The sequence below is a fragment of the Eptatretus burgeri genome, chromosome 17, assembly GCF_056783735.1.
Source record: "Eptatretus burgeri isolate ZD-2024b chromosome 17, Ebu_testis_v1, whole genome shotgun sequence".
NCBI classification, from domain to species: domain Eukaryota; kingdom Metazoa; phylum Chordata; class Myxini; order Myxiniformes; family Myxinidae; genus Eptatretus; species Eptatretus burgeri.
In genome coordinates, this window is record NC_140977.1 from 60,748,178 (window position 1) to 60,764,646 (window position 16,469).

Below are 16,469 nucleotides of genomic sequence, written 5' to 3' on the forward strand. Positions count from 1 at the left end.
TTCCCGGCTTGGTGCGACTTGTCAGCCTCTTCTTGGAGGTGGTTCCTCGTGGAAGCGACGCATCGACGGGAAGGATCGGCGCCTCGTCTCACCAGCACGTGTTGAGAAGCGCGGGAGGATTCGCGGGAGCTCGGGAAGGATCGTGGCTCACAGCGATTGGATCCAGCTCACTCTCGCTGGAGCCCGGGTTGGAACAACTTGAAGACCGCACGAGGTGGAAGGTTCGAGATAGGTTCTGGGTTTCAGCTCACCTGTCCTCCAAGCTGGAGCCCGTTATTAAAGGCCTCAGCCACCATTTATTGGGTGTGTGTGTGTGCATACGTGTGTCCGTGGGCCCGTGTCTACTAAGTAGTAAAAACTCTTAAGTGATTGTGTAGAACGGTTGTAGTTCTCCTGTCATGCGTGTTGGCCTTGTATAATTGCATACGTGTTTTGCCTTGTTTAATTGCATACATGCATGCCTGCTTACGTACTTTATTACAATAAATGTCCTTGTGTGAATGTAAACCTGTTCGTTGCGTCCTCTTCCCTTAATTGAGCTGCCATCTTGCACTCGGAAATAGTTGGTTTTTAAAGAGCCGGTAAAGTGATCAGGTCCAACGGGACTGTGCGATAATGCCCCGCTCGGTTATCCCAAAAGGAAGCGAGCTGCTTAAGCGGCTTGTGTCCCAGCGGTCCTGTTGAGGTACAATCTCTCGGTAATCGACCCGCGCAAATAATTAGGTAAATCGAAGATTTGGCGATCGGACCCTGTAGCGCGGGTCGAGTATGGACAGTGGCTGGTTTTTGGCGTTGATCTGGAAAGCCGCGACTGGATTGTCCGTTCGGTGGGCGAGACGGCGCCATTGGCTCAAAGCGGTCGTTCGCACACCGGCGGGTGGGAAATCCACAACAATGTAAATATATATTATATATTATATATATATATATATATATATATATATATATTATATATATATATATATATATATATATATATATATATATATATATATATATATATATATATATATACACTGTATATGGATACAAACAAACATGAAATAATAGTGACCGAAGCTTTTCGTGCTGCACTCTTCAGGGTAAGATCACAGCAAGTGAAGGAGGAAGTGAAGGTACATGCTTATACACCAAGTCTCTATAAGGTAGACACTGATTGAGTCAACCGTAATGATGTCACGGTTAATCCGAATTCCAATTGGCTGGCTCATCGTCTTCACCTCGAGCAACCATTGGCTGGAGGAGAGTTCGTCAATGATTGATGTTGGCAACTGCATCCTGGATGGAGGGGGGATGGGTTTCTCCTACGGTCCATTCACTGTTTGTTCCCACACTTCCCTTGATCTTTCCATGCTGAAAGAGACACAGAGACCGTACAAATTCCTTTTGACGACATAATATTGGATCGGTGGTAAGGATGAAGGTTGCTTCCAACATACGTAAATGAAACGAGCTCCGACCTTGGCTCAATATCCTCAAGCTGTCACCAGCCGTCAGGAAGGCAGTCCTGCTGTCCTTTTATCGGCGACCAGTGTGGGCGGAGCCTCAAGCACGACTTCAGCCAAATCCAGCTTGCCTATTGGCGCATCACTCCACGTGACCGTCAACCCGTCAATTCTCGCGGTCATTATCTCCTCACCATCGAATGAGATGCAACTCCCAATTAACACAGGCTTGGCTTACGACGCCATGTTCGGGGCACTGGACGAACGCCAGAAAGAAGCCATTTGCCAGAAAAACCGAGCAAAAACTTGAAGCGTTCAGAAAACGTCAAAGGGAAATTATCACCTCATTGTTCAGCCTGATACAAATAAGACCCAGTTAGCATCCATTGAGCTGCTGAACGGAATGTCGATCCATTTATGGAAATAACTGTCTGAGGACCTGGTTGTTGTGTGCATTACTCGGATCCGATTCTGAAATCCACAACAATATACATTTCGTTTTTGGCCCTATATCTCAATGGTGAAGAATCAGAGTATCTGGATGCAGGATCTTCATCAAAATCTCATCATTTATAGTATTCCTTGTCACACACCCAACTTTTCCACCAAATTTCGCCCAAATCCGCCCACAACTTTTTGAGATATCCTGTTCACAGACAGACAGACAGACAGACAGACAAACAAACAAGAAAAATATGTCGTACAGAGCACGATACTTGCAAAATCCACCCCCTCTCCAAAGGTTGTAATGGATAAATCAAATTGTCCATTTCATTGAGATTTAAATTGACAATCTTAATGAAAGCTCAGGTCAATCGGATGAAAATTGATTAATTTTCAGATTGAAATTGATGATTTTAGATGTTTCACCTTGGGTGGACCTTTTGATCTCAAACATAGTTGCTTTCCCAATTCAGTGATGGACTCTGCAAATCCTGTTCAACTTTCAAGTTAATAGGATGTAAATTGACAATTTTTCAGTTGAAAATTGATTTCAGAAGTTCGACCTTTTGACCTCAAAAATAGTGGGTTTCCCAATGAAGTGATGCAATATGCAAATCTTGTTCAAATTTCAAGTCAATTGGATGAAAAAATGATGATTTCAGACATTTGACCTCAAGATGACCTTTGATCTCAAAATCAATAGGCTTCTCAGTTGAGACTACCTCTACAACCTGGTAAAGTTTCGTGATGATCAGTTTAAAATTTTGACCTGTCTGTGATTGACAGACAGAAACAGAATAACAAAATCGACTCACCAATATACTTGAAAAATCATGGATTTTGCAAATAACAAACAGACAGGGGTGAAAACGTAACCTCCATCTACCTTTGGTGGGACAAGTAATACCTGTCGCAGGATGAGTCACATTGTGTGTCATTGCAAATTGTTGTGCTGAAGGCAGTGCACCAAAATGACCGCATCACAATATCAGTTTTAATATCAGTGGCATTTAAATGGATCAGATCAGTAGTAAAACAAACCAGAACCAAATATGAAGATATTTCAACATTTCCCGACTCGTCCTTATTTCTTCAGAGATTGTCTGAGATTTATCAAATGTATTGGCTCAGTAAATAAACAAATGGGCTGGCAGGATGGCCTAGAGATATGCACACTCGCCTCTAAGCTGTCTATCCTGGTTTTGAATCTCCGATTCAGCTATAAACTCATGCCGGTGTTTCATGGGCAGGGTGAATCATCAATGTGTGTGTGTGCCATCCCTTGGATGGACTATAAGTGAGCGTCCCATCTGCTGGCATTAGTCGGTGGACTTTAAAGATCCCACGGTGTCATTTACAAAAAGTAGACGAGCAATTGCTGGCACCCTGAACAAATTACAAATTCCTGCACTAACCAGCAGCAGGCATTGCATCAGCAGCACAGCCGAGCTCCCAGGGATGATGCATATTGGCAGCCACAGGATGCACATGAAATGAATAAACAAATTTGCTTGACTGGTGAGAATATATGTGAAGATTGTGCCAAGGTAATTTGCTGTTCAGACCCAAGGTAAGTCGTGTGTAATGCACATTTGCAAAAAAATAATGTTTTTTTGAAAAGCAACACTTGTTTGTTGTTTGCATGCAGCTTTACAGGACAATGTTTGAGTGTGAAAACTGTAGTCCTGAGCTCTGGATCAAGCTGGCCTGTGTTTTATTCTTCTTGGGGATGTACAAGGAGGCCGATGAAACTGCAGTTAAAGGTACGTATTGGATTAAATTTGTTGTACTCTCATTGTCTCATGATTGTTTTCCAACATACAACACGACTGAGCTCAATTCACAAAGCTTGAGATAATGTACCACCGCAAAGATTGTCATGTTTATAAAGGACTCGCAGGGTACCCAGTGTTGCTCAGTTCTCTTCCCGTTCTGTTGGTATTTTGTAGAAATCAAATTTTTTTCATTTTTTTTTTGTTATTGTTGTGGAGGGCTAAAACGTTTCCCGACACCCACTAAGGAATGGTGTTGGGGATCATTTAATCTTACCTTTCACTTAGCGACAAAGGCACAAGAGAGCGATTTAAAAAAAAAAAAAAAGAAAAAAAAAATCCAGTTTTTTTTTTTCAAAATTTCCAAAAATTGTTTTTGCCTAAAACTCTCCCCGGCACTCACTGATGAACCTCTGAAAATTTGACAAAGATCCGTTTGGCCATCTGAGAAAAATGGTGACACACACACGGCTCTGTTATAGTAGCTTTCGATGAAATACATTATCGAGTTTTATGTAACATGTGGGTACTTACCATTGAAACTTTTGTAAATTGTATGCTGATTTACAAAACCTTTGTCAATTGGGGAAGAAGAAAGTGCAAAAATCAAAATCTTGGATCAGCGAAGAAGTTATTCGACTAAGTGAAGAGTGCTTCAGAGCAAAACGTGGAAAAAAAATTCAGACCCTAACATGTGGTCAAGGTACGACTTCCTTACAAGAGAAATATAACGGAATGTTAAAGGATGTAAAAACAAGTGCTTAAAAGATCTACATGCGAATGTGGAGAAGGTACACCAAACTACTAAGTCTCTAAAGAGGTGTATTTGACCATCAAGAAAATTATCAGCAAGTCAACTAGAATGCTAACAGAAAAGAATTAAAAAGAAGTACTGATACACCTGCAGACTGTTAAAAATCGGTGGAAGGAGAAACTATGAAGACTTGTGCAACAAACAAAACTTTGAAAACTAGAACGGGCACTCGGTAGAGCGCATACCTTCGCCGCCGCAACTTTTTTTCCGGGCACATTTGAAAAATGTCACTTTAAAACGTCCATGACGTCACAACCGTCAGTCCGATTGATGTCAAATTTGGTGTGTGACCTCCTTGAGGGCAGTCCAATAAAATGGAATGATAAAGACTGAAAAATTAAAAAGTTGAAAAATGACGTCATCTTTTGACGTCAAATTAACGCCTTTCCGGTGACGTCACGTCCAATCGGGGACATCCATTCTGAAAGCTCTTAGTTCACTGAACGTTTTAACGTTGGTTTCATGTCAATAGCTCTATTAGATCTGAAGTTATGCCTACAAGTATATTTTGACCTTGTGTGTGACCTTGACCTTGACTACAGTGTTAATTGGCAAAACCTGTATATCAATAAACAGATATTTTGGTACTGACCCTAATACCTGGATTTGGGAGACTTTCCTTTATAAATTACATAGATATTTGAATGTAAAATATCAGGACATTTTAGCCACAATTGAAAAACGTCATGTTCAAACGTCAATGACGTCATAACGGTCAGTCCGATCGACATCAAATTTGGTGTGTGACGTCCTTAAGGTAAGTTCTACAAAACAGTCTGATCAAAACTGATGTGGTCGAAAATTGAAAATTTACGTTATCTTGTGATGTCATTTTGATGCACTTCCGATGACGTCACGTCAAATCGGACACGAGGCACCCGAAAGGTATTTCCTCATGCAACAATATGGCGATGGTTGCATGTCAATAGCTCTATTATGAAGGAAGTTATGCTCAAAAGTGTGTTTTTGACCGTTTCATGACCTTCACCTTGACCTTTGACCCGATCGCTCCAAAATCTAACCAAATCGTCCTTGGATAATCGCGAATCATCCCACCAAATTTCATGCAATTCGGTTTAATACTTTCTGAGTTATGTGAATAACAAACAAACACATATTCACAAATAAATAAATACACAGCAATCAAAACATAACCTTTCGCAGAATGCGAAGGTAATGAAGAGACGATCAATAACCGCGCAAATGCCGAGTACAGACTACGAACCAGAAATGATTCAAGAAGAGGTTGCCAGTGTGATGAAGAGGCTGACTGAAGGAAAAGCACCATGCTACGATAGTGTCACAGCTGAGGAACTGAAAACTTCTGGTGAAATAGGTATTGACACAATCCACCATCTGTGCAAATTGCTTTGGAAGAGTGAAGTATTTCCAGACGATTGGAGTGAAGCTATCATTTTCACCATATACAAAAAGAAAGATAAGTTAAACTGTGAGACCTACAGAGGCATCAGCTTGCTGAGTCATGCAGGGAAAATAATTATAATGACTATTATTAGCACACCTGGAACTTGGTTTCAGAGAGCTTGTGGGGATGGCGCGTCGTCCGTCCATCCAAACACTTTTTTTTTTGTATACATTGTCGAGGCTCGTATGAGAGCAAACACACAACGTACAAGGGGGGAGGGAGCAGGAGACAGGAGGGGCGGGAGAGGGAAGGACAAAACAGTGTGGAACAGAGACATTAGGACATCTGTAGAAGGGAGAGGGATGGGGCGGTGAACACCGGGTATACAAGATGGACACTACAGGGACTTTCAGGAAGAAAAGCAGGGAATTTGAAGGAGGTGTGGTTGGGGTGGAATTAACGGGGGTAGAAAAGATCAAGGTTTTGGATGGGGGAAGAGAAGATACGGTGGGGAACAGCTGTTTTGAAGGCCTGGAGGGAATAATGGGATTGAAGAGAGTGAGGGAGTTTATTTCAAAGGTGGGAATAAAGAGCAATGAAAGAGTGAAGGTGAGCAGTGATTCATGATTTTGGTAGTTTCACCATAAGGGGGTTGCTTGTGGACCTTGAGCGCCCTGGGGAAATATAGGGTGTGGGAATATCGCAGACAGAGCGTGGAGGGGTGGGGGCGAGAACTGAGAGGAGACGGTAGAAGACAGAAAGACCACCGACCTGCCTGTGGTGAGAGAGTGAGGCCCAAAGACTCAGCCTCATCGCAGGAGATACCAATGATCCTAAATGCCTTGGTTTCCACAGTGTGAAGCCGAGAAAGGTGAGAGGCAGGAGCACCAGCCTAGAGGGGAGAGCCGTACTCCATTAGGCTGCAAACGAAAGCTTTGTATGTGGTCAGGAGCTCAGGTGGGTAGAGGAAGGACTTTGCACGACGTAGGATTCCCAGTCGGCGACTGGCTTCGGAGGCCAGGTTGGAAATGTGGCTTTCCCAGGAAAGATAATGGCAGATAGTGAGACCCAGAAGCTTGAATGAAAGGACTTCTTCAAGAGGATTGTTGAGAAAGTAGATGGGGGGCTTTCTGAATGGTCCTTTTGGAGAGATATAGTGAGAGTGTTTGATTTATCAGGGTTGAAAGACATGTTTCATATGTTGAACCAGTTTGTGATTTTATCTAGAGCCACTTACAACTTCTTCGTGAAACTACACACACACACACACAATTTTGAGGAAACGTGACTACAACGTTCATCACTTGAGATGTTCCAAAGTTTGTTCATGGCATTAAAAAAATTGGGCCCTAAAGGGTCCTACGGGAGTTACCCCCCCCCCCCACACACACACACACACAACATAGGGATTTGCTTTCTTCTCCGAAACTACACAAGCAATTCTGATGAAACTTGACCACAACCTTCATCACCGGTGCTGTACCAAAGTTTGTTCATGACATTAAATATAATCAGGGTCTAAGGGGGCTATGTGTGGTTGGGGGAATTAACCCCCCCAAAATATGTATTTGCTTTCTTCTCCAAAATTACACAAAAAATTTCGATGAAACATGAACCACAACCTTCATCACCTGTAATGTATCAAAGTTTGTTCATGCCATTAAAAAAAGAAGAAAATCAGCATTTGAGGGGGTCTACACGGGGGGGGGATTATCACCCCCACCACCCCCCCCGAAATATACATTTGCTTTCTTCTCAAACTACACACACACTTTTGATGAAACTTTACCACAACCCTCATTACCCATGATGTACCAAAGTTTGTTCACGGCATTAAAATAAATAAATAATAAATAACAGACGTCCCCCCGCCTCCTAAACAGGTATTTGCTTTCTTCTCCGTTATATATTTTGAGAGTCATCCACACCTACCAGCGGTTTCCTAGTTATCTTATCCAGCTGCTACCAGGTCAGCGCCCTCTGGTATTGCCCCTATTTTTCAAAGAAGAATGATGAAGAATGGAGAAGAAATACTTGGCACAGTGAAAGCTGGATTTCACCCTGGATGATCAACAGTTGTTCAGTTATTCACACTAAGACAAGTTAGACTAAAATACCTGGAAATTAGCAAGGATGTATATTGCTGTTATATAGACTTTGAAAAAATGTTTGGTTCTGTATGACAAGATGACTTATCGAGGACACTTAAATTATTTGGCTTCCCTATTAAAATGACCAAGCTTATTCAGGCACTCCACAGCAACTCAAAAAGCACAGTAACAGTGAATGGAGATCTGACTGACTGGTTCAGCACAACAGTGGGGGTCCATCAGGGATGTGTGATATCACCCCAGCTCTTGAACATGTTGCTTGAACTCATAATTCTGCATGCAATAGTGTTGCGGGCCTGGGTATCGGTGGCGAGCACGACCGCGAGAGGGAGCAGTAGAATCGGCTCCACCGAACACACCAGAATTTAGGTCGTGACCCTCGGATAAGTCCGAAACGCACGGGTCCCTGACAGGACCATGAATCGCCAATAATTCGACCGCATGGGGTAGGGTCAATTGCCAAACTTCAATATACAGTGGGACCTGCTTAATAGAATCACGGTTAATAGAATCACCCGTATTATAGAATCAAAATCGTTGAGACCGATTCCATTGTATCTAAATGTACACAATTTTTCCCGTTTATTAGAATCAAAAACCTGCTTAATAGAATCAGCTGCTGGCCATCCACTTCGACAGTTCAGCGCCTACTGGCCGCACAGTTCCAACTTTTGCCACCAGGCGGCTGACGTCACGCTAAAAATAACGCTATGCCACTACAGTGATTTCGGTAGTCATTGTACAGATAGGCGGACGGTTGACAGCTGCAGTCTAAGCACTAGGCATGTCGTCATTTCCACGATGGACAGAAAACGAAAGCGGACGGATCGTTCAAACATTGATATAGCACAAATCCTGAGGGACTATGACGCTTTGCCCAGAATGAGCCAACGAGAAGCTGCAGACAAGTTGGAAATTAACCAGCCGATCCTATGCAAGATTCTGAAAGATCGAGAGGCCATTCTGAAAGGTCAAGTGGATTCGTCTTCTTCTCAGAAACGCAAGCGAAGCGGCAACGCACCCGATGTCGAATCAGCAATGGTCAAGTGGATTCAAACTTCTAGAGAAAAGGAAGCACCGCTTTCTGTACCTCTGATGCGGGAGAAAGCGGCTCAGTTCGCGGAAAAGTTCAACAACAAGAAGTTCAGTGCGACAAACGGCTGGATTGACGGGTTCAAGAAAAGACATGGAATCGTCCACAAGAAACTTCACGGAGAGGCAGCGGCGGCTGACGTAGGAGGGAAACAACAATGGCTGGACCACGTGTTTCCGGATCTCGTAGAAGGCTTCATGGCTGATGAGATCTGGAATGCTGACGAAACCGGGTTGTATTTTCGGGCCTTACCAGACGGAACGTTCCTCTTCAAGGGAGATCAGCACTGCGGTGGGAAAAAGCCAAAGGAAAGAATCACGGTGCTTTTTTGCTGCTCGATGACTGGTGCTAAGCGTCCTCCTTTTGGTATTGGTAAAAGCAAGAATCCACGGTGTTTCAAAGGCCTCAAAACAATTCCAGTTCGCTACACAGCCAATTCCTCCGCATGGATGACAGGTTTCCTCTTCACTGAATGGCTCGATGAGTGGAATCGCGAGCTTCGGCGTCATGACCAGAAAGCGTTGCTTCTCATCGACAACTGTCCGGCACATCCCCAATCACTTCAACTGTCGAACATTACTGTGGCATTTCTCCCGTCAAACACAACCTCTGTTCTTCAACCGTTAGATCAGGGAATTATCCGTTCATTCAAAGCTCATTACCGCCGTGCCATGCTACGAAAAGTGCTCACTGAGATTGACAACGAGGATGGAGCAATGACAGCGAGTGACTTGGCGAAAAAGATAACGATCCTCGACGCTATGCTGTTTACGGACGCAGCATGGAATGAGGTGAAGACTACCGGCATAGTGAACTGCTGGCGCAAAGGAGGAATTTTCATCGGAGCGGCAAGCGAAGGCGAAAGGGTCGAGAGCAATGACGACGACGAGTTAGCCAACCCTCTTCAAATGGATCCCGACAAATGGCAGGACTTCGTCAACATGGACGTGACTCTCCAAACCACAGACGATGATGTCACAGACGAAGCCATCGTTTCGGCAGTCCAACGCGAAATGGGAATTGCTACTGACGCAGACTATGACGCCGACACTAAAGTGGAGGAAGAGGAGGAAGAGGAGATCTCTGTCCCGACCATCAAGGAAATGATGTCTGCAGCTAAGACGATCAGGCTTGGTTTGCTATCACATGGGTTCAGTGACATGGCCTTCCTGCGCAAACTTGACAAGGAGGTCACCGCCATTGCCACAGACTCGTTAAAGCAGGCAACAATCGACAATTTTTTCATTACAGAGTAGGCTCATCGACAAACCTATGTTGTTTTGCTTTGAAAAGTACATTTGTACTGTACGTGTAATTGTTTTATTTTCAGTAGTAAGTTACATTGTTTTGAGCAAGTGTGTCATATAAATCAAACTAAATGCTGAGTATTTGTCTCCGTATGTGTACTCGACATTTGATCCGCTTGATACTCCACAACTCTGGTGAACTCGGATATTAGAATCACCCGCTTATTAGAATCAAATTTGTCCGGCTCAAAGTGATTCTATTAAGCGGATCCTACTGTACCTAAATACCCACGCGGCTAAGCTACCAGAAAGCTACCGGGGAATTCACACCCTCGACGGGCCTTGAGCGGAACTAGCCGTTACCGTGCCCGAACCGTGTGTAACCCGAGCGGAGATTACCGAGGCCTGTCGGTCCAAATGAACAATTTACTGCCTCGCTATTTCTCAACACACACCGTGCCAAGCCAATGAAAGAAACACAGAAACGAGCTGGATCATTTAACAGATATTTATTTGCAATAGACAGGGAGACACAGAGCAAAATTATCCGAATAAGCAATGCAAATAATGTACAACAAAAAGTACTTAATAATTCTACTTATCAGACACACACAGACACACACACCCCCAAAATAAATAGTGGCTGCGGCCTTTGTTGATACCCCCAGCTCGGAGGGAAGGTGAGCTGGAGGTAAGAGACTGCCTTGGACCTTTCCGCTTCGTGCGGTTCTCGACGATCTGGCCCGGCGGGACTCGAACCCGCAACACGATGCCGCTCCAAGCACCAGGTACAGTGGGTAGCGTCGGGCGCTGGCACACTCCACCGGCAAAACAAGCGACGAGGCAGGCAAAGCAAGTCAGCTAGGCAGGCAGGCAAGCGATTCTCCTCTGGCTCACAGGCAGGCAATTCATGGCGGGAAGACTCAGACTCTCAGCCGCAACCAACGAACCCTCCGACTCTCTCACTCGGTCGCCCCCACACAACTATATCTTTTTCTTGACAGGTGGGAGGATCCGTCTCGTGTCATTCCCCTCATTGGACAGGCGTGTCGGGCGATCTCCTGGCCATCCGAGATTGGTCGGGGGGAGGTGCTCATGTCTCCGCCCCTCGACCAGGAAGTCAAGCAGCAATATGTTGCATTGGCTTCCCATTGGCCGAGAGGCGGCAGACGTGCTCGCACCCTCCGATTGGCTGTGAGGGGCGCCATGCCCGTATTTGGAGCGAAATCAAAGACACCAATGTCCGAAGAAACCCTGTCTGGCACATTGGACTCCTCCCACATACGTGCTGACACGCATGCGTGCAATGGTGCCGGTGGAGGATGGTGGGAGGAAGCAAAGGCAGGTGTCGTTGTTGTTGTGAAGTCTAAAATGTAAAAATCCTAACTATAAAATAACTTGCAGCGCACGTACAATTAATCACCCATTAAACACATGACGGGACCCTAACTAGAAACACATACTTACCGATATAGCTGATCTATAGGACCTGGCTGTTGTGTGCAGTGAGCTCCCAAATTCACAACAATAGATGATATGCCGCAAGGAGTTATCATACAAGGAAGAGTTATATCAAACCTACAATTCACAGTCGATATTGTCTTGATAACAGATGGCAGAATGTCAGTTCTTCATTTTTCATTAATTTGTAAAAATTTCGGAAAACATGTTTTCATTTTGTCATTAATGGGGTATTTTGTATAGATCGGTGACAAAAAATTAAAATTTAATCCATTCTATGTTCAGGCTGTAACACAACAAACTGTGAAAATGTGAAGGGATGTGAATACTTTCTAAAGGCACTGTACGTATGTTTGCCTGTTTGTTTGCTTGTTTGTTCGTCTGTGAGTGCGATAACTCGCGAATGCTTTCAGCTGTCTTCGTCAAACTTTACCAGAGGATTCCAAAGGACAAAAGTGAGGCTGTCAATGTTTTTTGAGTACATATGTCAAAGGTCAAGGTGACAGTGATGTAATTTCTATGATTTTCATCTGTCAGGCTTCTGCCTGATGCCTTCTTGTTTGTTTGTTTATGCATTCAAACCCAGTATGCACTAATGCGTCCAAGCTTTCCATGGCCTTCTCTTTCATCAAGAGGAAGGTCGAGAGCCATGTGTGGAAAAAAATATATTGACTCAGCCTTCAGGCTTCCATCGGGTCTTATGCTGATACAATGCTTGTTTTTTTTTTCCCAGGAGCGATCGTGTTATATGTACTGTGAAGATCCTATGTTGAGGTTGTCGTGATTTGTTGTCAGCAACACAAAGTGAATTAATTCGGAGAGTTCTGTCCTACAGGTGATCTTGTTCTAAGCATGCAACATGTTCTTCTGATGCCTACCTTTATTTGGGTGGTGTATTGGCAGCTGACAGCTCTGTAGAGGCAAAAAAACCCCTGGTTTACGTGCATGAATTAAAAACACACCTACTACTATTAAAAGCATAATACAAAACACCTCACTGCACTGGAAAATGTGGGGACAGGAGTGCTGTACTGTAAATGATGGTGACTTGTGATATCCTCCCACACCTGGAGGTGGCGCTACACAATACAGATTTAAATAAATAATTTTGATCCCCCCCCACCTCCACCCCCCCTTCCAAGACCACCAGCAAAGATAAAAACACCCCTATGCACTAAATGAGGCCATGCTGATCCTGTGGAGAAAGTCTGGAAGTAATCAGCCCAGAACTGTAGGAGGAGTCGTGCGACAAACAAACACACACCGGTCTATGAATTATAGTCAGGATATAGTGTTTACACGTGCATCTGTTGTTAAAAATATTGTTTTTCGCAGGTTTGTTATAACATGTCTGTGTTCAGGCCTCGAGTGAGTATGTCACTTACACACTGCCTGGGTTTTTCCCTGGGAGCGATCGAGTAATATGCTTTATGAAAATCTATGTTGAGGTTGTAGTGATTTGTTGTCAACAACGCAAATTTAATCAAATTACTGGAGTATTCCATTGACTTTCCCTGGGCAGAGCTTGGTACTTCAGCTAGTACTATAATAAGGGAAACCCTTGGAGTAAAACACACAATACCAAAGCATATAACAGAAATAAGGCTTAGATTCTTTGGGCACATTCAAAGGATGCCCCAGAACAGACTTCCAAGAATCCTCATGGAAGGAAGAGTAAATGGCACCGAACCAAGAGGAAGTCCAACAAAAAGGTGGATGGACTGCATCAAGGCAGATTACAGTGCAAGACAGATATCGTCACTGGTGCAAGTACGAACATTGGCTCAAGATCGAAGTATGTGGTGATAGATCATCATTATGGAACAGATGGCAGGAAAGGGAGCAGAAATTTGCTGCACCTGTATCGACGCCTTAACTAACTCAATAACTTAAGGCCCGGTCACACCTTGACGTTTTAGCCAGCGATGGCAACGTATTAAAATGTATGCAAAACGCTGGCTGACGTTGAACTTTTGATGTTTTTTTTTTAAGATTCGGACGTATTCATAACGAGTTGGTCGTATGCATAACATATTAGTAATGGACACAGAACGTTTCGTTGTGTTATAGATAACTTGTACCAACGAATGCTGAACCTGTTGTTGGCCTACACAACCGATGCCCAACGATAGTCTAACTTTGGCATAGCGCGTTGCACGCATCGCCGACGATGTCGTGACGTAGCCTATTAAAAGGCTGACGCACAACGATTCGAATCATAACTGCCGTAGAAATGGAAGTGACAACATCGCGGTCCCACCTTGGCGATCTTGCCAGAGTATGCCGACCTAAGAAAAATGTGTCTAAAACGTTGGGGCACGTCAAATACGGTATGAGTAAGTTTGGTATACGTGAGTAGAACGCTAAAGTACGCTATCATACGTCGTAGTAAGTAGAGTACGTCAAGAAATTTTAAACATGTTCAAAATTTTACGACGTACTCGGCGTATGACACACATTCCGCATGCGATGGGGATAAGTTTTACACACGATATGTGGACGCTTACACATGTCCACAAAGGCTACTTATAAGCTACTCATGTCGAAACACGTCGTGGTAATGTCTTTTTTACGCGAAACTTATTTCTAACTTATGTTTGACGTGCTTTGAACCAATTCTTTACGTAGTCCCAACACACATCGACGTATGTAGACGTATTCCAATGACGTCTTCCGGTCGACAAAAAAAAAATGAATGTGTTTCTAGCTTACAACTGCCATATAAAGACGTGTTCCCAGCGGTTTTGGGAATTGGTATATAAAAATGCTGCTCATAAAAGGGGAACCCAACAGTGTTTTCGAGTCCTTTTTGAGTCGATGTCCATGTCAGCAGTAACAGTATCAGTATCAGTATTAGTATTAGTATTAGTATTAGTATTAGTATTAGTAGTAGTTTGTTCATGTTGGCAGTAGTAGGTGAGTGTGAGGGGGAGGGTGTGGGTTATGATGGATCCTCCTTGCGTCCGCGTGTCCACGGGTAGGTTCATAGGCTGCCACTCAACGATTTAAATGGCTGCATCTCCACTATTGAAAGTAGACGCTTGCGCTCAACAATTGGATTTTTTTTACACTCAACGACTTTTAAACGGTACCACTCAGCTATTTTCATTGTTTACAATGAACGATTTAAATTGCTGTCACTCGCCTTTGTTTTTTGACGCTGGCGCTCGGAAATTTTAATCGTTTCTATTGAACGTGTTAAATCGCTCAAACTCCACTATTGAAAGTAGACGCTTGCACTCAACAATTGGATTTTTTTTACACTCAACGACTTTTAAACGGCACCACTCTGCTATTTTCATTGTTTGCAATGAACGATTTTAATTGCTGTCACTCGCCTTTGTTTTTTGACGCTGGGGTTTTGAAATTTGAAGCGTTTCTTCTGAACGTGTTAAAACGCTCAAACTCGACTATTTTAAATAGACGCTGCCGATGGACAATTGGAATCATAGCCAAGCTAGACATCGAAGTGTGAACATCCTCGTCATGCCGAAGAAAAGTTTGAAGAATGCTGCAAATAAGTGTCCTGGCCGTGGCCGTGGACGCTGACGCAAGGACGATCCATTATACCGACGTCTTTCAGCCTATGAGTAACTTAAAAGTAACGTCTGTCGATGTGTGGCAACGATCGCGTAACGTGCCAACAACACGTTAATCATAGGTTAGAAATAAGTTTCAGGTACGCTAAACATTACCTCGGCGTGTCTCAACTTATGATTAACTTACAAGTAGCATGTGTTGACGTCTGTCAACGATCGCAGACCGTGCATACAACTTGTGGCCAGCGTAGCGGAACGTGTGAGTCATACGCCGGCATACGTCGTGAAATTTCAAGCATGAAAAAATTTGAGGACAACCGAAAAGTACAACGTTTAAAGCCAGCGTACAACGACGTATGGCAGTGTTTTTCAGCGTGCTCTCAATGTTATCAAAACTTACCCATAACGTATTCAATGTGTGCCAGCGTTTTAGAAAAAAAATTCAAAAATCGGCATACGTTGGCTAAAACGTCAAGGTGTGACCGGGCCTTAATGAAGAAATGAACCAAATTGTGTGCTGAAGCTTTTGATTATCCATTCCAAATAGTCACTTGAATAGTTTACATTACAACTGCTCAGTAAATGAGAACTCGTGTAAATGCTCTATTTCAGGAATCAAAAGCCCATTGCAGAGTCGGCTGATGTTTCACCTGTCTCACAAGGTAAGCATTTCAATTTTTTTTTCCTATTTCCAGAAAAGGCCATTATTTGTGGGCATCCATTCAAACAGGCTTTTAAAGATTAATGTGAAAAGTAAATACGAAAGAAATTTTGTGTTTATTTTGTCATTGTCATAGAAATATGATTTTTGTTATTTTCTTCATTGTAAGCTGTTAGCTTTATTTATGCGCTATAAATGTTATGGCACACAGTAAGTCGCCAATTTGTGTTGAGTTTATCTGAGACATTTGGTTAGAACCTCGTTAACACATTATAGAACAATCGTCGATTACATCCCGCTACTCTGACATAAGGTTGGATCAATATTTTATGTACAGTACTGCAATGCACCTTACAAAATTTTCAAATGCAGTAGCGCAAATTTGATGCCAGTGTACAGCGACAACATCGCGTCACGCGCTCGTGGAAAACTGACAACATGGCAAGTGCTGAATGGATTCCACGTCGCTTTATGTCCCAGTCTCGCGTGTTTTGCCCTGTGGTCAACATTGAGTGG

The 16,469-nt window shown here is 43.4% G+C and overlaps 1 protein-coding gene across 7 annotated transcripts in view; it reads left to right on the forward strand.

Annotated features, from left to right (window-relative positions):
* The window catches only part of IFT56 (intraflagellar transport 56), a 97,274-nt gene that overhangs the window by 19,001 nt on the left and 61,804 nt on the right, over positions 1-16,469 (forward strand). For 6 of the 7 annotated variants that reach the window (XM_085861323.1, XM_085861324.1, XM_085861322.1 and 3 more), the window contains 2 exons: positions 3,538-3,652; positions 15,905-15,954. In XM_085861323.1, the coding sequence (XP_085717449.1) occupies positions 3,538-3,652; positions 15,905-15,954 (165 nt within the window). The remainder of the gene's footprint in view (positions 1-3,537; positions 3,653-15,904; positions 15,955-16,469) is intronic. The other variant, XM_085861326.1, reaches the window with a different exon arrangement.